We start from the raw sequence: 25,527 nt of genomic DNA, 5'->3' as shown, positions 1-25,527 counted from the left end.
TAATCACAAAGCTTGTCACCTTCTTGCATTCCTACATGACATGTTTACCTTGCCATCTTGCTGTTGTAGAATTGAACCTCAACACCAACAGTGTAGGTGACCTCTGGTTCGTCTCCTGGAGCATCAGGAGAGTCTGTGTTCTCCTCTTCCTCTTCATCTGTAATAGCAAATATCAGAAAATTGATTTAAATAGAAGAAATTTGTGGTTTTGTGAAGATGGAAAAAAAAAATTACTTTTTTTTTTCACACTAACAGTGTTTACACACAGCTTTGAAATTATGTGGTTGATGCACAAGTCATATTTCATTCTTAAAACCACAATTAAAAATCACATTTAATAGGGGCTAACATTCACTTTTTATTTTTCAATAAACATTAAGTAATTTACTGATTTTTATTTACAAGAAATTTTTTATTAAGTTTTAACCTAGATCGTACATTTAATAATTCAGGAATAACATATTTATATTCAGGTGTTCTCCTTATTTCAATCAACATATGTCATGAAGATATAGTGGAAACAAGGGAAACGCTCTCGGCGGTCTCGCCTGCATAACACAATTCAATATAATAAATCAGAACGTCATTGACGTAGCGCTCATCCGCATCTCGCAACAACAAATATTGTAAATTTTATGTGGTACACTTTTGAACTGGTCAAAAAATAAAAATTTGATGCCCTGGAAGGGACATAATTTCATTTCATTTGCATAAAGTACCATAAATAATCAATCGAGCAAAATCTCACAATTCTGGGTAGAAGTTTAGTGTTCCAAATTTAGCTCTACCAGATAAGGCAAACCAAATCAAAATCGGTCAAGAAATGAGGGAAAAGAAGCAATTTTTGTTATTTTTGGAATAAATTTGCATAAATTACCATAATTAATTAATGGAGAACAATTTCAAAATTCTGTGCAGAAGTTTAGGGTACCAAAGTTAGCTCTAAGATATAAAGCAAACCAAATCAAAATCGGTCGAGAAATGAAGGAGAAGAAGCCTTTTTTGTGATTTCGAATAAATTTGCATAAATTAGCATAGATAATGAATTTCACGATTCTGTGTAGAAAATATAAATCCCCCTCCTAGCCCTATCATATGAAACAATCAGAATCAAAATCGGTTGAAAAATAACGAAGAAGAAGCATTTTGAAAATCTTGATGTTGATGCCACAACAAAGTCTAAGTTTGTTGACCTTAAATGACCTTTGACCTTAACTTAGTGACCTGAAATTCTACTCACATGATTGGGGAGACTTGATAACCCTATAGTCCAAGTTTCATTGACTAAGAACTTATACTTTCAAAATTATATCAAAAATTCAAAAACTTAACCTTAGGTTAAGTTTTCGATAATGATGCTACAACAAAAAGCGGCACCTATGTCTCGCGTTTTGCTACGCAGGCGAGATAAAAATGGTTCCCAACTGAAAAAATAATTAAGGAGATCTACATTTTGTTTAGAGCTTGAATTGCTATAATTCCCTAATGAAACGTAAAGTGAATCTAACACAAATAAACTAAACCACCCCAAAGATTATGACTGTAATTGAAACGTGTGGGAATAGAGGGAGAGGAGTAGTACTACACCTACATGTATCATACATGTTAACTAGCGTCATGGACCAACCATGAGTCATAACAAAAGGAAACAGTCCATTAAATATTGATCTACTTCATTAGCAATTTTCCATGATCAGTACAACCGCTATACATGAACATTATGTGAAGTAGGGTTTTACATGTTCCATTCTTATCATTTAATTACATTTTCAATATTACTGTAGATTTATTCATTTCATATGTCAACAAAGAGAGAGGGGTACATGTATGTTACTTAGGCCATTATAAGCTCGATAGACTGCCACTGTGTCTACATTTAGTTAACAGTCATGAACTTTTGAAAAGTGAATAATCATTGTGGTTAGCCGGTTAAATTGTGTGTTTGGTTCATGTCCAATAATTCAGTGTTCAGTTCGAAAGACATGTAGCAAGTGAATAATATGCTGCATACATTGAATCCCTTTTAACAAAAAGCAAATTATTTAATGAAGGATTTAGGATTTAGCCACAAAGGACAAATACAGAAAATTAGCTTGTCAGACGTTTTTTCTTTCAAATGCATTATGATTTCAAAGAAGTAGGGGATTTGCATTATGTAGTAAACAAGAAGTTTGCATATTTTCAGCAAAATTTTGCAATTTACTTACTCAGCATCTACTCAGCAATATCAATTTATAAACATAGCATTACACAAATCATGGGTGTCTTTAGAGATAATAAAACAAGCCACTCTGATGAATGTAATTATACTTAGTTTTCATGAAATAAACTTTCATAAACTTCTGAATCACAATTACATGTACAAATATGAATATAATGGTTATTGTGCATTGTTGGGTGTTCATGTAGATATTTATCAGGGCTTTTTCATTCACTGGATTAATGATTCTTTGGTTCTTTTATTGAAATTACATCTTGTTTAAAAAGGATTAGTTTCTTGCAATTAAGCGTTATAATCTATCAGAACTAAAGTTACAATACATGTAAGAGAGGTCTATTCTTTTGTCAATAATTAAACTAGATAAATTTGACAATCAAATTACATGTATATCAGAGTATGAAACCTAAAAGTTATTGAGGCTCTATTTTCTTTTTTATCATCTTTTTATGTATCTTTCCCTTTTCAATTTCTCTTTATTTAACAAACTATTAGTTGTAATTATACATTTTGTTATATAAATGTATCAATTGTTAAAGATGATCTTATAAATCTTAGCAACACACATAAACACAGCATCATTTTACACTGCCATCCCCACTGATGTTGTGTCCGAACATCAATCTTTCATAACATATAGGGTGACATCAATCTTTCAAAACACATGTTGACAATAATCAATCATTATGGAAAATATTAATAAAAGAAGCTTTTGCAACAGTACTCCCCTTTTTTTGGTAAAATCAAAATACAAGGGTGCCCCACCACTAACCCTGTATATGGCTGTAACCAATGATCAGGGGCCAATCGTTGGCCAATCAGCAGAAATCAGATTTAAAAATTTGATCACCGATCAATGGAAATGATTGAAAAATTGGCTTTAAAAAATATTTTTTTAATGCTGAAAATTTTCAAGTTCAAGTTTTGGGCTACCAAAAGATGGCGGATAGCATGTTTTGCCTCCTCTCTTAGACTAATATTATCAATTTCAAAATCATGAAAAGGCGCTTCATATCAACAAACATGGTAGTCAACAACTCCAAATGACAAAATACTCCCAAGCTTTGCATGTTTTGGATGGCCCAAAACTTGAACAATTTCAGTTTTTTTTTTCTTCTGATCATTTTTTCAATTTTTGATATTTAATGGCATGAAAATAGTTTTAAACATGGACTTTGTACTTCAATTGAGAAAATTATTCAAGGTATGAGTGAATTAAGGTATTAGAGTGCTCAAAATTTCAAGTATGGTGGTGTGACCATAGTTCGCGCGTGACCTAAGTTCGCTATCTCAAAAAATCGGTAAGATTTCGAAAAATTTGATATCATGAATGGAAAGAGGAACACAAAATTACCCAGGGACAAAGTTATGAAAATATTGAGAAAAGATCAGCAAATTTTGCAGTCATTTGCATCCGTTATTAACTTACAGATAAAGCCGGTCTGGGAATCTTCATTTTGAGAGCAGATATCCTCAAAATTGCAAGTAAAAAGTGGTACCAATTGATTGTATAATATATTTTGCCTTGCAAATCATGATATTACCTTATTTTTGATGGATCACATTTTTCGATAAATCAGCTATAAACCCCCGTGCGCGAAGTAATGTCTTGTTGTTTTTATGACTATTTAAGTTGCAGCGTTCACGCGGATCTGACATCAAATTATTAGATTGCGATATCTCTGGGATCCTTTGACAATAATTTTTCTAGTTGAACCAATTTTTAGACAAAAACTTTGCCTTCCATTTGGTAATAATTGAACTTAATAAAATTGTTTAGAATATGAGAAATTATAGATCGAATATCACACTCTTTAAAATCTCTGCGAACTTTGGTCACCCCTTCAGCTTCGTACAACAGTAAAAAAAAAAAAAAAATTAAAATGCCGAAAAATGTTGAACCGATACTCTTTGCCGATACCGATCAAAGGTGCGAGGGTGATGCTCCCATCTTCCGATACGATCAAGCCCCAACCACAACCCCCATGTTGCAAATCAGACTAGACTCCATATTCACTCCACTGTCGGACTGCACAGCCACAGCACAATGTCTCAACACAATTTTTCATTGTCACAAAAACAAAGCCCAATCTGATCTAAAGTTCGAATATATTTTTTAGCTGAATAGTTTTAAAATTTGATAAGATTAAAGAAGACTTTATCACATTATTAACTGACTTTATTTGTTTATATTTTACCTTTTGTTACACTTCTCGCAATCAGTAGACTTGGAGACTGAACATCTGACAGGAACTTTTTCATGTATTCCTGGTGCACTCTGTGCGCAAGGGCGTTGTCCAAAGCAGCAGACGGCTCTCCATCTTCCAACAACAAAGGTACGATTTTACGCAAATAATCAATCAAAACTGTCACATCCGCGACAGCCTGAGAGCTTTGACTTTCTGTGTCGCTGTTATCAGCCATGATGCCGAAGCATCTGTTATAATAACAGCTAAAACATCAATTTAATGAGAAGATGTCGATTTCTAGTTGTTCCCTTCCACATAGGCAACACACAGAAAGACCGATCAATGAATTATACATGTAGAAGACTAGCCGACGAATTTCCCCCAAAATCAATGAGAAACGGAAGCTATGGTGTCTCTAAAACATGAACACTGCAAACTTTTTTCGCATATTTTTTGTCATCTCGCTGTAATTTATGAAGTAAATACTAGACCTACACAATTATCTCATCAATAATCGAAATTTCAACCCAAAAAATGGAGGCAAAATAATAATGAGATAAAAAGCAATAAATGCGAACACACCAACCCAAGTATTTATCATAATAGGTTTTTAGGGGTATAATGCCATTAATAATACTGTGGAAGAAATTGATCCTCTTTTGAGTGATAGAATCTTCTAGTGCTTGTAAATATTTTCAGGCCACTAGGGCAGGTGATGCTAATGTGCAGCACCCTCAATTTCCAAAAGATTTAACATACAACACGGAGACGTCATAATGAAATTCTTTAATTGCATAATTGGAAGAAACACTTTTTCACTAACCACATGATATGTAATTTCAAAATGCATCGACGAAGAGTACTTACCGATATTGTATCAACATGCCGAGGTCACAATCATGCCCCAACTCACCATCGAATAGCTGTAAAGCTTTTTGTTGCTAAAGCAGGCAGCTAGTGAAAACGAATGTGTTTAATAAAATTATGAAAATGCAAGCCTTAGTTTACAGAATGTTGTTTTTTCTTGCTTATTTTTCATGATTGAGGTGTCATATGAATGGGCAAAAACTGAACTTTCTAGCAATGTGATTTTCTCTTTGAAATTCAAATACCGACGTCCGCCAAATGACTTTTTGGTTCCCTCTCTTCAAATTGGTTTTAATCTTAAGCTTAAAAAATATGTGTCATTTATTAATTATAATTGTAATTAAGCTATGATAAAACATCGATAATTCTTAGTTTCGTTTTTTTCTGGGACGCATTGTATAATATAATTCAAATATTTGGGTATATTTCATCTGAAATAATGTTTCATCCTATCAACAATAAACAAATTCTATCTGTTGAATTTACATAATTAGGATAAAATTATGAAAGTAGGTACTAGGTTTATATCATAATCTAAAATGAACATAACTTGCAGAAACATGAAGCTCAACTTTCAGGCACTGCTTCTAGTTCAGCCTATTGCAATGCTGCTCCAACGTCACCCTCGTTATTAACACCGTCGCCGTGTTTGTCATCGTGGCTGTCATCGTGTGGCGTAGTCAAATTAGTGATCTCCATCCCCTCTCCTTTCTTTCACCTATATAAAATGAGAACTCTCGCAAAAAATGCAACACATTTAATAGATATTTGTCTTCACAATGATTCGAGTGAAACTTTTTTTTTTTTACATACCTGATATACTTACCTATAGATAACGGATACTAATATTTTCCGACAAGTACTGCATCATGTCCAACTTACAGAGAAAAAAATACAATTACAAAATAGATACAAGGGAGATGGCATAATTAAACTGAGTCTTAAATCTTTGAGCTCGTTTCGGAGTTGCTGACGATGTACAAATATGTACACATATCAGAGTGGTGGGCCAGATCTTGAAAATGATCGACTTCCTCCTTGGTGCCGTGAATGTGGGATGTGAAGAAGGCGAACGCAGTCGATGGACGATAGCTGAACGAAGTCGACGCGGTGGTTCGTAGAGGTGAATGAAGTCCTGGATGCATGTAGATGTAATGCATTGCAGAACCTGAAAGACATGAAGAGAGCGTGTTCAAGCTATTTTGTCATATCTAAGATGTATCAACACATCTTATCACTTTATAAAGTCCCTATTCGTAGCTCTTCAGAATGAATCACAAGAGATATAGAGTAAATGACACTTCTGATGCCAATTTAAGGTCATAATTCCATAATACTCGGTAAAGCATGGAACACAAAATTATTAAAGATTTGACCAGGAATAGGTGCTAAAGGAAACTAGTGCAGTGAATGAAGTATGTGATAGATATGACTCCTGCCTTCACGACATATATCTCTAGAAATACCTTCTATTTAGTCTTTTCTTCTTTGCCGTATTTTCTCATATGTTTATGAATAGACCTAGTTTAATTGCTATGCTAAGAGAGTACCAATACGACACATATCTCTAAAAACATCTTCTCTTTCTTCTCTTATTCATTTTGTCGATTTCTCATCACATCGATATGTAGTTACTATTATAGGATACGATTTGAATATTTTAATGTGGGGATATTACCAATACGTCATTAATGCATTTATTCTCTAAAAGACCATTAATTCTATTACAGTATTTGGTGAGGAATGATTTCCACACTGACTGTAAACATGAGAGCACGTTTTTTTGAATTTCCCATTCAAATTAATAATGTAAATTAATGCTACAATATTAAATCATATCTTGATAATATTAGGTCTAACTGGTTATAAAAAGCTAGTTAACATGGGAATATTACCATAAAGATGTAAGTATATCTTACCACAGATAGTGTCGTTACGTGACGAGAGGTGACGAGAGGTGACGAGAGGTGACGAGAGGTGACGAGAGGTAACGAGAGGTAACGAGACTTGATGAGATGTGACGTGGTGTATCAAAATAATAATGAATATTCAAATTGCCCCCTGAGTTTTAGAACGCAGGTCTTCCAAAAATGGAACTCTAATTTTTCTGAGATGGGTTAGCTAGAGCAAGATCAAATTAGACCCTTACGCTACATTTATGTAAATTAGTCATTATGCTCAACTTCTGCCATCGGTGCCATGAACGTGGGATGTGAAGAGGCTTAACGTAGTCTATGGACGATAGCTTAACGAAGTCGACAAGATCAAAGAAGTCATGGATGTATGCAGGAACACCGCAACGAAATCCTGAAAGACAAAAAGAGAGCGAATCCAAGCTACTTTGTCGCATCAACGATGTATCAACTATACATCTTGTTACTTTATTAAATCTTTAATACTAAGCCTAAAGCTCGAATCAAACGAACAATGAAGGGAATGACAATTCCGATGTCTATTAATGTTCATAATTCCACAATACTTGGTAAAAAGAAAAAAGACTAAAAACTTGCTTGAGACTCGTCAAAGTTTATAATGTGATACAAGAAACTAGTGCTATGCATGAAGGATAGGAGAGATGTGAGTTCTGCACTGAGTGAGTTTTACGACACATATTATCTCTATTTTCTCAACGCATCGGTTTATAGAATGTTCGCAGTTTAAATTTAAGGGTGTTATAGATAGTCCCATATCTACATATATACCTAAACCTATCTTCCTAATATTTTCACGTTAGTCGCAATTTTAATCACATCGGTAGATGAATATATACAAAATGTATGCAGATAGATCTAATCAATTGCCTGGGCAAGATAATACAAATATTGCTAATGAGACTATAGGTACATGTCCTACTCATATTCGTCTTATTTTCTTATTCTAATAAAAAAAAATTGTCAAATTCCATTTCGAGTATAGCAAGCCTACCCATACGACACCTCTTCCTTTTCTTCTTATCTTCATTTTCTTCTCATCTTCTTTGTCGTATGCGATAGGAACGATCTCTGTCCAATAATCATTATTATTAATATAGTATTATTGTTATCGTCATCTTTTCTACAGTTTACCAAGCTAATTAACATAGCAATCACAGACTAAACATATATCAAATATAACGGCAATAATCTATCATATATTCGCCAACAAAATAATAATTCATACTATATCTTACCGAAAAATTGTCGTTACGTGAAGAAACGAGACAAGACGCAACGTGACGCAACGCAACGAAACGAAATGCAACGAGAGGCAACGAGGCATGCCGAGCTGCGAGGATTCGGTACGAAACGTGTCAAATTCGAAAAGTTGGACACTTCATAGATTTTCTACAACGCAACAATCTTCCTGATATAGAGCTCAACATTTTCTGAGATGGGTTAGGGTCAGATTCAAATTAGGCCCTTACACTACATTTATATTAATTAAGCCTATGTGTAATAAATGTTATAGTTTTTTTAATTTTAAACTTAACTCAAACTCAACTTTGACACATCTCAGTAAATCTCAGAGCTCCATTAAGATCAGAAGTGATATTGTTGTATTGTTTACAGGCTAACCTTCACTTGCCCCGACATCTCACGGTTCAGTCTCTGCATTCTCCCCTTCAATCCTGTGATCCAGCGGGAATATGATCCAAACAGTAATTCATGAACATTCCATTTGATCCAAAAAATTGATTATCCAAAAGTCCGTCACTCTCCAATATTGTTCCATTTGCAAAATGATCAGCACCGGTATTATTCCATATCTTAGGTCGTTGTGTAGATCGAGTATCATAACAATCATAAAGTTTGTCTTTATCTTGTATGTTTTCCGGCACAGTCCGATCAACAAACCTCTTGCAAGGTTCGAATCAGTCAGGCCGAATAGGCTAGTTCTCTTCAAGATTCTGACATCAGATACTTCTCAGTTGAATTGTCCTCAGTTTATGACCGTCCGATTTGACGGAATAGTAAAACCTGCTTAGAATCAGCTATGTAGGGTCGAATTCTCTTGCAAGCCCTTTTTCTCCGACACAGGCCCATCAACAAACCTCTTGCCAGGTTCATATCAGTCAGGTTAACATTTTTCTCTGGTAAGTTGTGTACACGATTCTGACAGGTGATTCTCGATAGTGTTGCTTTTAGTTAATAATATTTGAGAGAATAGTTTAGTAGTTCAATGTTGTTTTATTCCATCGTTTACATATCTGGAGATTCTGCTTCCGAAGCAGACATAGCCGTGTTCATTTGGAGATAACCATGATTGCAAATTTATGAGACAATTTAGAATGCTTGCTTGCTTGCTTGCTAAATGAGAAAACCTGATGAAACATGATTGTGTTTCTTTCAGAATATAGAAAGTCGGACGGCAATATGTTTAGGCATCATCGTACGTAGTATGTCCATCGATGAATGAGGATTCCAAGGAAGATTTAATCAGATAAATTTACAGGTTTCTGGTGGAATGAAATCAAGCCTCCTCGATTATTATACAGAGTAGAGTGTCTTTGTATAATTCTTTGCAAATTACCAATAGACAAAGAGATGAATCGTTATGTTCTCATCTCCTGAAAATAAGTTTCATGTCCATTCAAGTTATTGTCCAGTATAGAAGTTCTTGTCCACTGGAGAGGTTAAGAGGTACACTGAATGTGTCTTGGTAAGGTCGATGAACCTGGCTAGATACTGCAACCCCGATTTAGAGTAGTCCGGTGAACATCGCAGACAGCCCTGGAAAACAAAAAGTATATAGAACTGATTATTGTTTATGTTTTGTTTTTCGAAACTGAAGCATTGTAAATATATGAAGAATACTCGTTCTTTTTATTTTTCTTCTTTCCCTAGTCTCTCTTATCGTAGAATTCCCAGACACATAATTTAAACTAATCTTTTTCATATAAGAACTGATTTCATGAAAATATTCTTTTGCCGATTTGGGGGATGAATTCATTGCCACTGTTATTGATTGAAATCAAACTTCATCAAATCGAGCAAGTTATCACTGACAGGTGCCAAGAAAATAAACACCAAAATCGGCGAAAAAATATCGTTATGAATGCAGTTTTCCACATGAAATGACTTGCAACAAAAGCAAAGAATAATTCTAATATCAATTTTTACGGTCCTAAAAAAAGTTAATATGTGGTATAATTTTAAACATTGACCGATTCCTACCTGGTTGTAATCCTGGTCGTCGTCATCAGTTTGGGAGTTGCCCTGGTAGTGACTCTGGTAGTCGTCCAGTTCGTCGTCGTCGTCTTCTCCACGCTGCAATATAAATGAATCTATTTATTTAATCAATCTAATCTGCCAGTAATGCTTCGCTCGATCACAGAAACCGCTATTCCGTACTTCATTGATGAAACGCCAATTCCAAGAATGTAAATTGTAAATCGCAATGAGAGAGCATACCGTCATGATCTTTAATGTATTGATGTGGTAAAATGATTTAACTATGTCATTGCTGTTTACCTGTTCTTCTTCATGGACGTCACCATAGTCATTATCCTGGCCGTCACCGCCCTGCTCGTCTCCTTTGTCGATATCAACCTGGTAGGTCGACATCATCCTCGTTGTTGCTGCTGGTCGTCACCCTGCAACATAAATGAATAGATAATTTTATACTCTTCTTTAATTCCCTGGCAAGGCCAGAAATGGTCAGTTACGAGTTACGACACAAGTTCTGTCCAGTGCACGATGTAGGACCTGAAGTTGTCATTTTAAATTCCTCATGGTCTTTGAGAATACAGGTGTTTCATTGTCTCTATTCTGTTTCTATGACTAAAAGGGGATGAATATACATGTAACATCATGGCTAACATCAATGTTTCTCTTCAGGATCTTCGATAAAGTTATGTGGTAAAACGGTTCATATAATTTAACTACTATGTACCTGATCGTCACCTTTCGTCCTCCTGGTCACTATCCTAGTCATCATCAACCTGACAGTCGCCCTATCCGCCGTCATCCTGGTAGTCATCCTCTTTGCCGTCACCCCGATAGTAACCCTATCAGCCGTTACCCTGGTAGTCATCCTTCTCGCCGTCAACCTGAAAGTAACCCTTCCCGCCGTCACCCTGGTAGTCATCCTTCTCGCCGTCAACCTGAAAATAACCCTACCCGCCGTCATCCTGGTAGTCATCCTTCTCGCCATCAACCTGAAAGTAACCCTACCCGCCGTCATCCTGGTAGTCATCCTTCTCGTCATCAACCTGAAAGTAACCCTTCCCGCCGTCACCCTTGTAGTCATCCTTCTCGCCATCAACCTGAAAATAACCCTACCCGCCATCAACCTGATAGTCATCCTTCTCGCCATCAACCTGAAAGTTAATCTACCCGCCGTCACCCTTGTAGTCATCCTTCTCGCCATCAACCTGAAAGTAACCCTACTCGCCGTCACCCTGGTGGTCATCCTTCTCGCCATCAACCTGAAAGTAACCCTACCCGCCGTCACCCTTGTAGCCATCCTTCTCGCCATCAACCTGAAAGTAACCCTACCCGCCGTCACCCTTGTAGTCATCCTTCTCGCCATCAACCCGAAAGTAACCCTACCCGCCGTCATCCTGGTAGTCATCCTTCTCGCCATCAACCTGAAAGTAACCCTACCCACCGTCAACCTTGTAGTCATCCTTCTCACCTTAACCTGAAAGTAACCCTACCCGCCGTCAACCTTGTAGTCATCCTTCTCGCCATCAACCTGAAAGTAACCCTACCCGCCGTCACCCTTGTAGTCATCCTTCTTGCCATCAACCTGAAAGTAACCCTACCCGCCATCAACCTTGGTAGTCATCCTTCTCGCCATCAACCTGAAAGTAACCCTACCCGCCGTCACCCTTGTAGTCATCCTTCTCGCCATCAACCTGAAAGTAACCCTACCCGCCGTCACCTTTGTAGTCATCCTTCTCGCTATCAACCTGAAAGTAACCCTACCCGCCGTCACCTTTGTAGTCATCCTTCTCGCCATCAACCTGAAAGTAACCCTACCCGCCATCAACCTGATAGTCATCCTTCTCGCCATCAACCTGAAAGTAACCCTACCCGCCGTCACCCTTGTAGTAATCCTTCTCACCATCAACCTGAAAGTAACCCTTCCCGCCGTCACCCTTGTAGTCATCCTTCTCGCCATCAACCTGAAAGTAACCCTACCCGCTGTCACCCAGGTAGTCATCCTTCTCGCAGTCAACCTGAAAGTAACCCTACTCGCCATCAACCTGATAGTCATCCTTCTCTCCATCAACCTGAAAGTAACACTACCCGCCGTCACCCTGGTAGTCATCCTTCTCGCCATCAACCTGAAAGTAACCCTACTCGCCATCACCCTGGTAGTCATCCTTCTCGCCATCAACCTGAAAGTAACCCTACTCGTCGTCACCCTGGTAGTCATCCTTCTCGCCATCAACCTGAAAGTAACCCTACTCGCCATCACCCTGGTAGTCATCCTTCTCGCCATCAACCTGAAAGTAACCCTGCCTGCCGTCACCCTGATGGTCATCCTCCTCGCCATCAACCTGAAAGTAACCCTACCCGTCGTCACCCTGGTAGTCATCCTTCTCGCCATCAACCTGAAAGTAACCCTACCCGCTGTCACCCTGGTAGTCATCCTTCTCGCCATCAACCTGAAAGTAACCCTAACCGCCGTCACCCTGGTAGTCATTCTTCTCGCCATCAACCTGAAAGTAACTCTGCTCGCCGTCACCCTGATAGTCATCCTTTTTGCCATCAACCTGAAAGTAACCATACTCGCCGTCACCTTGGTAGTCAACTATCTCGCCATCAACCTGAAAGTAACCCTACTCGCCGTCACCTTGGTAGTCATCCTTCTCGCCATCAACCTGAAAGTAACCCTACTCGCCTTCATCCTGGTAGACATCCTTCTCGCCGTCACCCTGGTTTTCATCCTTCTCGCCGTCACCCTGGTAGTAACCCTACCCGCCGTCACCCCGTTAGTCATCGTTCTCGCCGTCACCCTGGTAGTCATCCTAACCGCCGTCACCCTGGTAGTCGCCTTCATTTGCGTCACCCTGGAAGTCGTTCTTTTTCCATTTTTGTATTGTAAAAGAATAGAAAATGTTACATTCCTGTATAAATGACGGGCAAGACAAGGAAATTTCAAAGGAAATTTCAAAGGAAATTTCAAAATGTCAACAACAACAACTTGAAGATGATGACGTCATAACTGCACTTCATGCCTATCTTCGAACTGTATTTAACCTGGTCATCATCCTATTCGTCACTCTGGTCGTTTTCATACTTGCCATCACCTGAGTAGTCTTTTGCACCCTGGATGTTGCTCTGGTCTTCATCATGGTAGTCACCATCGTTATCTTCTTTGTGCTGCAATACAAATTAGAAGACTCTATACTCTAGTATAAATAACAGGCAAGACCAGATATTAGAGAAAGACGATGACATGATGCCAATCTTGGATAAAGTTATTTGGTTAGATACAAGGGGAGAGGAGAATGGAAAGGCATGCCATCATGGCTTCACCTATGCCATTCTTCAAGTCAAATATGTAGTAAATTAATTTCAATAATTCAAGTGAATTGTGCATGGTCGTCATCGTAGTTATCATCCTAGACACCACCCTTCTGACAGTCATACCTAATCGCCATTTCGTAAAAATGTAGATACATTGCCCCGTTTTAAAATTCATTCGCTTATATTTTTTTTCCTCTCGTAACGCTTGAGTGTTGTACATATTTTCTTTTATATAACCTGTGCATTCCTGTCGAAGTATACTATTGCAAAATAGAATTATCACGTGGGTTGTTGCAGTACAATATCTGTTTCAAAAACGTTTATATCACGAGAAATATATACTCGGTTTTCATTCCGCTTTGATTTAATAGATACTAAACTACATCCTAGATGTCAAACATTTGGATATTCCATCTCAAATCATATGTTGTCCTATCAACAATAATCTAATTCTATCTCCACGAGTGTGGAATTTACCTAACTGAAATAAACTTACTGAAAATGATGTATTGGGTTTATGTAGTTATCTAAAATGAACACATCTTACTGAACGCTTGCAGAAACGCGAAGCCTATCCACTGCTGCTCCTATGTCACCCTCGCTGTCACCGTAGTCATTACCGTGGTCGTCATCGTGTGGCGTAGTCAAATCAGTGATCTTCGTCCCCTCTCCTTTCTTTCACCTGTACAATGAGAACTCTTGCCAAAATCGCATCATATATTGAATAAATATTTGTCTTCACAATAATTCGAGTGAATATTTTTCTTCTTTTTGTTTGCATTCATCCTTTAAAAAATATTTCTTTGCATTTCATAATTACACTTAATTTAACCCCGTTTTATTACCCATTTATTAACGATTCTTCTTCTCCTGAGGCTCTTTAATGTTGTGCATCCCCCTTCATATTATGAATTCATATCAGTCGGATGGTAATTATGAGACTTACAATCGTCAAGTGCCTTCTTCTAACAGTACAACATCTGTTCCAAAAAGGTTTTCACCACGAGAAATATACTCGGTTTTCATTCCGCTTTGATTTAATAGATGATAAACTATACCCTAGATTTCAAACATTTGGATTTTCCATCTCAAATCATCTTTTGTCCTATCAACAATAATCTAATTCTATCTCCACGAGTGTGGAATTTACCTAACTGAAATAAACTTACTGACAATAATGCATTAGGTTTATGTCATTATCTAAAATGAACACATCTTACTGAACGCTTGCAGAAACACGAAGCATATCCCCTGCTGCTCCTATGTCACCCTCGCTGTCACCGTAGTCATCACCGTTGTCGTCATCCTGTGGAGTAGTCAAATCAGTGATCGTCGTCCGCTTTTCTTTCTTTCACCTGTACAATGAGAACTCTTGCCAAAATCGCAACATATATTGAATAGATACTTGTCTTCACCATAATTCGAATGAATTATTTTCTTCTTTTTGTTTGCATTCATACCTTTAAAAATATGTCTTTGCATTTCATAATCACAATGCATTTTGCCCCGTTTTATTACCCATTTATTAACGATTCTTCTTCTCCTGAGGCTCTTTAATGTTGTGCATCTCCCTTCATAATGCATTCATATCAGTCGAATGGTAATTATGAGACATCGAATGGTATTATGAGACTTATAATTGGCACGTGCCTTGTAACAGTACAACACCTGTTTCAACGTAAACTTTGTCATTAGAATTATACTCGTGTTCATTCTGCCTTGATATAATAGATGATAAAATCTTAAACAAACTTTTGAATACATACCTGATAATACTTGCCTACGTAGATCAATGACACGTATATTTTCCGAGGTATTGCATCAGGTTCCACTTACAGATGAAGAAAACACAATAACAAAATAGATACAATGGAGATGGCATAATTAAACTGAGTCTTAATCTTTGATCTCGTTTCAGAGTTGCTGACGATGTACACATATATCAGAGTGGTGGGCCAGATCTTGAAAATGATCGACTTCCTCATTGGTGCCGTGAATGTGGAATGTGGGATGTAAAAAAGGTGAACACAGTCGATGGACAATAGCTGAACGAAGTCGACGCGGTTGTTCGTAGAGGTGAATGAAGTCCTGGATGCATGTAAATATACTGCATTGTAGAACCTGAAAGACATGAAGAGAGCGAGTCCAAGCTATTTTGTCATATCCAAGATGTATCAAAACATCTTATCACTTCATTAAGTCCCTAGTCGTAGTTCTTAAGCTTGAATCACAAGAGATATAGAGTAAATGACACTTCTGATGCCAATTTAAGGTCATAATTCCATAATACTTGGTAAAGCATGGAACACAAAATCACTAAAGATTTGCCCAGGAATAGGTGCAAAAGGAAACTAGTGCAGTGAATGAAGTATGTGATAGATGTGAGTCCTGCTTTCAATGAGTGTATAACATGTATCTCTAGACAGACCTTTGATTTAGGCTCTTCTTCTTTGTCGTATTTTCTCATATTTTTATGAATAGACCTAGTTTAATTGCTATGCTAAGAGAGTACCAATACGACACATATCTCTAAAAACATCTTATCTTTCTTCTCTTATTCATTTTGTCGATTTCTCATCACATCGATATGTAGTTACTATATAGGATACGATTTGAATATTTTAATGTGGGGATATTACCAATACGTCATTAATGCCTTGCTAATTATGATTGCTATGCATTTATTCTCTAAAAGACCATTAATTCTATTACAGTATTTGGTGAGAAATGATTTCCACACTGACTGTAAACATGAGAGCACGTTTTTTTAAATTTCCCATTCAAATGAATAATGTAAATTAATGCTACAATATTAAATCATATCTTGATAATATTAGGTCTAACTGATTATAAAAAGCTAGTTAACATGGGAATATTACCATAAAGATGTAAGTATATCTTACCACAGTGAGATTCGTAACGCGACGAGAGGTGACGAGAGGTGACGAGACTTGATGAGATGAGACTTGATGAGATGTGACATGGTGTATCCAAATAATAAGGAATATTCAAATTGCCCCCCTGATTTTTAGAACGCAAGTCCTCCTGATATGGAACTCTACATTTTCTGAGATGGGTTACGACAAGATCAAATTAGACCATTACGCTACATTTATGTAAATTAATTATGATCAACTTCCGCCATCGGTGCCATGAACGTGGGATGTGAAGAGGCTGAACGTAGTCTATGTACGATAGCTTAACGAAGTCGACAAGATCAAAGAAGTCATGGATGTATGCAGGTACACCGCAATGAAAACCTGAAAGACAAAAAGAGAGCGAATCCAAGCTACTTTGTCGCCTATACGATGTATCAACTATACATCTTGTTACTTTATTAAATCCTTAGTACTAAGCCTAAAGCTTGAATCGAATAAAATATGAGGGGAATGACAATCCCGATGTCTATTAATGTTTATTATCACATGATACTTGGTGAGAAGGGAAAAAAAGACAAAAAACTTGCTTGTGACTCGTCAAAGTTTATAATGTGTTACAAGAAACTAGTGCTATGCATGTAGGGTAGGAGAGATGAGAGTTCTGCACTGAGTGAGTTTGACAACACATATTATCTCTATTTTCTCATCACATCAGTTTATGGAATGTTCGAAGTTTAAATTTAAGGGTGTTATAGATAATCCTATATCTACATATATATCTAAACGTATCTTCCTAATATTCTCATGTTAGTCGCAATTTTAATCATATCGGTAGATAAATATACAACATGTATGCAGATAGATCTAATTCAAATGCCTTGGCAAGATAATATAAATATTGCTAATGAGACTATAGGTACATGTCCTCCTCATATTCGTCGTATTTTCCTATTCTATGCTAATCAAAAAAATTGTCAAACTACATTTCTAGTAAAGCAAGCCTACCAATACAACACTTATCTGTACGACACATCTTCCTTTTCTTCTTATCTTCATTTTCTTCTCTTCTTCTTTGTCGTATGTGATAGGAGCGATCTCTGTCCAATAATCATTATTATTAATAGTATTATTGTTATCATCATCTTTTCTACAGTTTACCAAGCTAATTAATATAGCAATCACAGACTAAACTTAAATCAAATATAACGGCGATAATCTATCATATATTCACCAACAAAATAATAATCCATACTATATCTCACCGAAAAATTGTCGTTACGTGGAGAGACGTCACAAGACGCAACGAAACGAAACGAAACGCAACGAAATGCGACGAGTGGCAACGAGGCATGCCGAGCCGCGAGGATTCGATACGAAACGTGTCCAATTCGAAAAGTTGGACACTTCATAGATTTTCTACAACGCAACAATCTTCCTGATATAGAGCTCGAAATTTTCTGAGATGGGTTAGGGTCAGATTCAAATTAGGCCCTTACACTACATTTATATTAATTAAGCCTAATGTGTAAATGTTATAGTTTATATTTTAAACTTAACTCAAACCCAACTTTGACACATCTCAGTAAATTTCAGAGCTCCATTAAGATCAGAAGTGATATTGTTGTATTGTTTACAGGCTAACCTTCACTTGCCCCGACATCTCAGTCTCAGGTTCATCTGAAGGTTCAGTCTCTGCATTCTCCCCTTCAATCCTGTGATCCAGCGGGAATATGATCCAAACAGTAATTCATGAACATTCCATTTGATCCCAAAAAATTGATTATCCAAAAGTCCGTCACGCTCCAATATTGTTCCATTTGCAAATGATCAGCACCGGTATTATTCCATATCTTGGGTCGTTGTGTAGATTGAGTATCATAACAATCATAAAGTTTGTCTTTATCTTGGATGTTTTCCGGCACAGTACGATCAACAAACCTCTTGCAAGGTTCGAATCAGTCAGGCCGAATAGGCTAGTTCTCTTCAAGATTCTGACATCAGATACTTCTCAGTTGAATTGTCCTCGGTTTATGACCGTCCGATTTGAAGGAATAGTGAAACCTGCTTAGAATCAGCTATGTAGGGTCGAATTCTCTTGCAAGCCCTTTTTTTCCGACACAGACCAATCAACAAACCTCTTGCCAGGTTCGTATCAGTCAGGTTGACATTTGTCTCTGATGAGTTGTGTACACGATTCTGACAGGTGATTCTCGATAGTGTTGCTTTTAGTTAATAATATTTGAGAGAATAGTTTAGTAGTTCAATGTTGTTTTATTCCATCGTTTACATATATGGAGATTCTGCTTCCGAAGCAGACGTCGCCGTGTTCATTTGGAGATAACCATGATTGCAAATTTATGAGACAATTTAGATTGCTTGCTTGCTTGCTAAATGAGAAAACCTGATGAAACATGATTGCGTTTCTTTCAGAATATAGAAAGTCGGACTGCAACATGTTTAGGCATCATCGTACGTAGTATGTCCATCGATGAGTGAGGATTCCAAGGAAGATTTGATCAGAGAAATTTACAGGTTTCTGGTGGAATGAAATCAAGCCTCCTCAATTATTATACAGAGTAGAGTGTCTTTGTATAATTCTTTGCAAATCACCAATAGACAACGAGATGGATCGTCATGTTCTCATCTCCTGAAAATAAGTTTCATGTCCATTCAAGTTTTTGTCCAGTATAGAAGTTCTTGTCCACTGGCGAGGTGAAGAGGTACACCGAGTGTGTTTTGGTAAGGTCAATGACTCTGGCTAGATACTGCAACCCCGATTTAGAGCAGTCAGGTGAACATCGTAGACAGCACTGGAAAACAAAAAATATATAGAACTGATTATTGTTTATGTTTTGTTTTTCTAAACTGAAGCATTGTAAATATATGCAAAATACTCGTTCCTTTTATTTTTCTTCTTTCCCTAGTCTCTCTTAGCATAGAAATCCCATGCAAATAATTTAAACCAATCTTTTTCATATAAGAACTGATTTCATGACAATATTCTTTTGCCGATTTGGGGGATGAATTCATTGCCACTGTTATTGATTGAATCAATCTTCATCAAATTGAGCAAGCTATCACTGACAGGTGCCAAGAAAATAAACACCAAAATCGGCGAAAAAAATATTGTTATGAATTCAGTTTTCCACATGAAATGACTTGCAACAACAGCAAAGATTAATTTTAATATCAATATTCACGGTCCTCAAAACAATCAATATGTGGTATAATTTTAAACATTGACCGATTCCTACCTCATTGTAATCCTGGTCGTCGTCATCAGCTTGGTAGTCGCCCTGGTAGTGACTCTGGTAGTCGTCCAGTTCATCGTCGTCGTCGTCTTCCCCACGCTGCAATATAAATGAATATATTTTTGTAATCAATCTAATCTGCCAATATTGCTTCGGTCGATCACAGAAACCGCTATTCCGTACCTCCTTGATGAAACGCCAATTGTAAGAATGTAAATTGTAAATCGCAATGAGAGAGCATACTGTCATGATCTTTAATGTATTTATGTGGTAAAATGATTGAATTATGTCATTATTGTTTACCTGTTCTTCTTCAGGGACGTCACCATAGTCATTATCCTGGTCGTGACCGCCCTGCTCGTCTCCTTCGTTGATATCAACCTGGTAGGTCGACATCGTCCCTGATGTTGCTGCTGGTCATCACCCTGGTAGTTATCCTCAAAGTCATCCTGCTCTCCGCGCTGCAACATAAATGAATAGATGATTTTATAATCTTCTTCAATCCACCGGCAAGGCAAGAAATGGTCAGTTACAAGTTACGACACAAGTCCCATCCAGTGCACGGTGTAGGACCTGAAGTTGGCATATTAAACTCCTCATGGTCTTTGAGAATACATGGTTCTGGTAGAAATGGGCAGACTAGAAGGTGTTTTATCGTCTTGCTTTTGTGTCTACGTCTAAAAGGTGATGACTATACATGAAACATCATGGCTAACTTCAATCATCCTCTTTAAGATCGTTGATAAAGTTATGTGGTAAAACGGTTCATATAATTTAACTACTGTGTACCTGGTCGTCACCTTTCGTCATCCTGGTCACTATCTTTGTCGTCATCAACCTGACAGTCGTCCTACCCGCTGTCGTCCTGGTAGTCACCCTTCTGGCCGTTAACCTGAAAGTAACCCTACTCGCCGTCACCCTGGTAGTCATCCTTCTCGCCATCAACCTGAAAGTAACCCTACTCGCCGTCACCCTGGTAGTCATCCTTCTCGCCATCAACCTGAAAGTAACCCTACTCGCCATCACCCTGGTAGTCATCCTTCTCGCCATCAACCTTAAAGTAACCCTACCCAGCGTCACCCTGGTAGTATTCCTTCTCGCCATCAACCTGAAAGTAACCCTACCCGTCGTCACCCTGGTGGTCATCCTTCTCGCCATCAACCTGAAAGTAACCCTACTCGCCATCGCCCTGGTAGTCATCCTTCTCGCCATCAACCTGAAAGTAACCCTACCCGTCGTCACCCTGGTAGTCATCCTCCTCGCCATCAACCTGAAAGTAACCCTAGTCCCCATCACCCTGGTAGTCATCCTCCTCGACATCAACACGAAAGTACCCTACTCGCCATCAACCTGATAGTCATCCTTCTCGCCATCAACCTGAAAGTAACCCTACTCGCCATCACCCTGGTAGTCATCCTTCTCGCCATCAACCTGAAAGTAACCCTACCCGCCATCACCCTGGGAGTCATCCTTCGCGCCATCAACCTGAAAGTAACCCTACTCGCCATCACCCTGGTAGTCATCTTTCTCGCCATCAACCTTAAAGTAACCCTACCCGACGTCACCCTGTTAGTCTATCCTTCTCGCCATCAACCTGAAAGTAACCCTACTCGCCATCACCCTGGGTAGTCATCCTTCTCGCCATCAACCTGAAAGTAACCCTACCCGCCGTCGCCCTGGTAGTCATCCTTCTCGCGATCCTTCTCGCCATCAACCTGAAAGTAACCCTACTCGCCATCAACCTGATAGTCATCCTTCTCGCCATCAACCTGAAAGTAACCCTACTCGCCATCACCCTGGTAGTCATCCTTCTCGCCATCAACCTGAAAGTAACCCTACCCGCCATCACCCTGGTAGTCATCCTTCTCGCCATCAACCTGAAAGTAACCCTACTCGCCATCACCCTGGTAGTCATCCTTCTCGCCATCAACCTTAAAGTAACCCTACCCAGCGTCACCCTGGTAGTATTCCTTCTCGCCATCAACCCGAAAGTAACCCTACCCGTCGTCACCCTGGTAGTCATCCTTCTCGCCATCAACCTGAAAGTAACCCTACTCGCCGTCACCCTGGTAGTCATCCTTCTCGCCATCAACCTGAAAGTAACCCTACCCGTCGTCACCCTGGTAGTCATCCTTCTCGCCATCAACCTGAAAGTAACCCTACCCGTCGTCACCCTGGTAGTCATCCTTCTCGCCATCAACCTGAAAGTAACCCTACTCGCCATCACCCTTGTAGTCATCCTTCTCGCCATCAACCTGAAAGTAACCCTACCCGCCGTCACCCTGGTAGTCATTCTCCTCGCCATCAACCTGAAAGTAACCCTACCCGTCGTCACCCTGGTAGTCATCCTTCTCGCCATCAACCTGAAAGTAACCCTACCCGTCGTCACCCTGGTAGTCATCCTTCTCGCCATCAACCTGAAAGTAACCCTACTCGCCATCACCCTTGTAGTCATCCTTCTCGCCATCAACCTGAAAGTAACCCTACCCGCCGTCACCCTGGTAGTCATTCTCCTCGCCATCAACCTGAAAGTAACCCTACCCGTCGTCACCCTTGTAGTCATCCTCCTCGCCATCAACCTGAAAGTAACCCTAGTCCCCATCACCCTGGTAGTCATCCTCCTCGCCATCAACATGAAAGTAACCCTACTCGCCATCACCCTGATAGTCATCCTTCTCGCCATCAACCTGAAAGTAACCCTACTCGCCATCACCCTGGGTAGTCATCCTTCTCGCCATCAACCTGAAAGTAACCCTACCCGCCATCACCCTGGTAGTCATCCTTCTCGCCATCAACCTGAAAGTAACCCTACTCGCCATCACCCTGGTAGTCATCTTTCTCGCCATCAACCTTAAAGTAACCCTACCCGACGTCACCCTGTTAGTCTATCCTTCTCGCCATCAACCTGAAAGTAACCCTACTCGCCATCACCCTGGGTAGTCATCCTTCTCGCCATCAACCTGAAAGTAACCCTACCCGCCGTCGCCCTGGTAGTCATCCTTCTCGCGATCCTTCTCGCCATCAACCTGAAAGTAACCCTACTCGCCATCAACCTGATAGTCATCCTTCTCGCCATCAACCTGAAAGTAACCCTACTCGCCATCACCCTGGTAGTCATCCTTCTCGCCATCAACCTGAAAGTAACCCTACCCGCCATCACCCTGGTAGTCATCCTTCTCGCCATCAACCTGAAAGTAACCCTACTCGCCATCACCCTGGTAGTCATCCTTCTCGCCATCAACCTTAAAGTAACCCTACCCAGCGTCACCCTGGTAGTATTCCTTCTCGCCATCAACCCGAAAGTAACCCTACCCGTCGTCACCCTGGTAGTCATCCTTCTCGCCATCAACCTGAAAGTAACCCTACTCGCCATCGCCCTGGTAGTCATCCTTCTCGCCATCAACCTGAAAGTAACCCTACCCGTCGTCACCCTGGTAGTCATCCTTCTCGCCATCAACCTGAAAGTAACCCTACCCGCCATCAACCTGATAGTCATCCTTCTCGCCATCAACCTGAAAGTAACCCTACCCACCGTCACCCTTGTAGTCATCCTTTTAGCCATCAACCTGAAAGTAACCCTACCCGCCGTCACCCTGGCAGTCATCCTTCTTGCCATCAACCTGAAAGTAACCCTACCCGCCGTCACCCTTGTAGTCATCCTTCTCGCCATCAAACTGAAAGTAACCCTACCCGCCGTCACCCTGGTAGTCATCCTTCTCGCCATCAACCTGAAAGTAACCCTACCCGCCGTCACCCTGGTAGTCATCCTTCTCGCCATCCTTCTCGCCATCAACCTAAAAGTAACCATACCCGCCGTCACACTTGTAGTCATCATTCTCGCCATCACCCTGGTAGTCATCTTTCTCGCCATTAACCTAAAAGTAACCATACCCGCCGTCACACTTGTAGTCATCCTTCTCGCCATCACTCTGGTAGTCATCCTTCTCGCCATCAACCTAAAAGTAACCCTACCCGCCGTCACCCTTGTAGTCATCCTTCTCGCCATCAACCTAAAAGTAACCCTACCCGCCGTCACCTCGGTAGTCATCCTTCTCGCCGTCAACCTGAAAGTAACCCTACCCGCCGTCACCCTTGTAGTCATCCTTCTCGCCATCAACCTGAAAGTAACCCTACTCGCCGTCACCCTGGTAGTCATCCTTCTCGCCATCAACCTGAAAGTAACCCTACCCGCCGTCACCCTTGTAGTCATCCTTTTCGCCATCAACCTGAAAGTAACCCTACCCGCCGTCACCCTGGCAGTCATCCTTCTCGCCATCAACCTGAAAGTAATCCTACCCGCCATCACCCTGGTAGTCATCCTTCTCGCCATCAACCTTAAAGTAACCCTACCCAGCGTCACCCTGGTAGTATTCCTTCTCGCCATCAACCCGAAAGTAACCCTACCCGTCGTCACCCTGGTAGTCATCCTTCTCGCCATCAACCTGAAAGTAACCCTACTCGCCATCGCCCTGGTAGTCATCCTTCTCGCCATCAACCTGAAAGTAACCCTACCCGTCGTCACCCTGGTAGTCATCCTTCTCGCCATCAACCTGAAAGTAACCCTACCCGCCATCAACCTGATAGTCATCCTTCTCGCCATCAACCTGAAAGTAACCCTACCCACCGTCACCCTTGTAGTCATCCTTTTAGCCATCAACCTGAAAGTAACCCTACCCGCCGTCACCCTGGCAGTCATCCTTCTTGCCATCAACCTGAAAGTAACCCTACCCGCCGTCACCCTTGTAGTCATCCTTCTCGCCATCAAACTGAAAGTAACCCTACCCGCCGTCACCCTGGTAGTCATCCTTCTCGCCATCAACCTGAAAGTAACCCTACCCGCCGTCACCCTGGTAGTCATCCTTCTCGCCATCCTTCTCGCCATCAACCTAAAAGTAACCATACCCGCCGTCACACTTGTAGTCATCATTCTCGCCATCACCCTGGTAGTCATCTTTCTCGCCATTAACCTAAAAGTAACCATACCCGCCGTCACACTTGTAGTCATCCTTCTCGCCATCACTCTGGTAGTCATCCTTCTCGCCATCAACCTAAAAGTAACCCTACCCGCCGTCACCCTTGTAGTCATCCTTCTCGCCATCAACCTAAAAGTAACCCTACCCGCCGTCACCTCGGTAGTCATCCTTCTCGCCGTCAACCTGAAAGTAACCCTACCCGCCGTCACCCTTGTAGTCATCCTTCTCGCCATCAACCTGAAAGTAACCCTACTCGCCGTCACCCTGGTAGTCATCCTTCTCGCCATCAACCTGAAAGTAACCCTACCCGCCGTCACCCTTGTAGTCATCCTTTTCGCCATCAACCTGAAAGTAACCCTACCCGCCGTCACCCTGGCAGTCATCCTTCTCGCCATCAACCTGAAAGTAATCCTACCCGCCGTCACCCTGGTAGTCATCCTTCTCGCCATCAACACTTCATGAGTGTGGAAATTACCTAACTAAAATAAACTTACTGAAAATGATGTATTAGGTTTATGTCGTTATCTAAATTGAACACATCTTACTGAACGCTTGCAGAAACACGAAGCCTATCCACTGCTGCTCCAATGTCACCCTCGTTGTCACCGTAGTCATTACCGTGTTCGTCATCGTGTGGCGTAGTCAAATTAGTGATCGTCCCCTCTCCTTTCTTTCACCTGTACAATGAGAA

The 25,527-nt window shown here is 40.0% G+C and overlaps 2 protein-coding genes across 3 annotated transcripts in view; both read right to left on the bottom strand.

The window, feature by feature from the left end:
- Positions 1-4,751, bottom strand: part of LOC593057 (cytoplasmic dynein 1 heavy chain 1) — a 65,452-nt gene extending 60,701 nt beyond the window's left edge. Inside the window, exons 1-2 of the mRNA XM_030998830.1 lie at positions 4,417-4,751; positions 49-157 (exon numbers count right to left, since the gene is read on the bottom strand). Coding sequence (XP_030854690.1) covers positions 49-157; positions 4,417-4,642 — 335 coding nt within the window. The 5' untranslated portion in view covers positions 4,643-4,751. The remainder of the gene's footprint in view (positions 1-48; positions 158-4,416) is intronic.
- Positions 4,752-8,967: 4,216 nt separating this feature from the next.
- LOC115929462 (phosphopantothenoylcysteine decarboxylase subunit VHS3-like) lies at positions 8,968-20,338 on the bottom strand. Of its 2 annotated transcripts, XM_030998410.1 has the most exons (4): positions 11,146-11,345; positions 10,725-10,846; positions 10,428-10,520; positions 8,968-9,983 (listed from the first exon to the last, which is right to left on the bottom strand). In XM_030998410.1, the coding sequence occupies exons 2-4, from the start codon at positions 10,818-10,820 to the stop codon at positions 9,849-9,851; spliced, it is 324 nt and encodes a 107-aa protein (XP_030854270.1). In that variant the 5' UTR covers positions 10,821-10,846; positions 11,146-11,345; the 3' UTR covers positions 8,968-9,848. The 2 variants fall into 2 exon arrangements, with proteins under 2 accessions (XP_030854270.1, XP_030854271.1); XM_030998411.1 differs by lacking the exons at positions 10,725-10,846; positions 11,146-11,345 and adding an exon at positions 20,167-20,338.
- Positions 20,339-25,527: the final 5,189 nt, after the last annotated feature.

The sequence above is a fragment of the Strongylocentrotus purpuratus genome, unplaced genomic scaffold, assembly GCF_000002235.5.
Source record: "Strongylocentrotus purpuratus isolate Spur 01 unplaced genomic scaffold, Spur_5.0 spur5_scaffold_5, whole genome shotgun sequence".
Taxonomy (NCBI): Eukaryota; Metazoa; Echinodermata; class Echinoidea; order Camarodonta; family Strongylocentrotidae; genus Strongylocentrotus; species Strongylocentrotus purpuratus.
This window is presented reverse-complemented; position numbering and strand designations above follow the sequence as displayed.

Bases quoted from the DNA above. Each gene is read 5' to 3' on its own strand.
- LOC115929462 (XM_030998410.1), bottom strand. From the start codon at position 10,820: ATGATGTCGACCTACCAGGTTGATATCGACAAAGGAGACGAGCAGGGC. The intron at 10,521-10,724 runs GTAAACAGCAAT...TTTATATTGCAG, and splicing joins ACGTCCATGAAGAAGAACAG to CGTGGAGAAGACGACGACGA. The intron at 9,984-10,427 runs GTAGGAATCGGT...TTTGTTTTCCAG, and splicing joins ACGACCAGGATTACAACCAG to GGCTGTCTGCGATGTTCACC.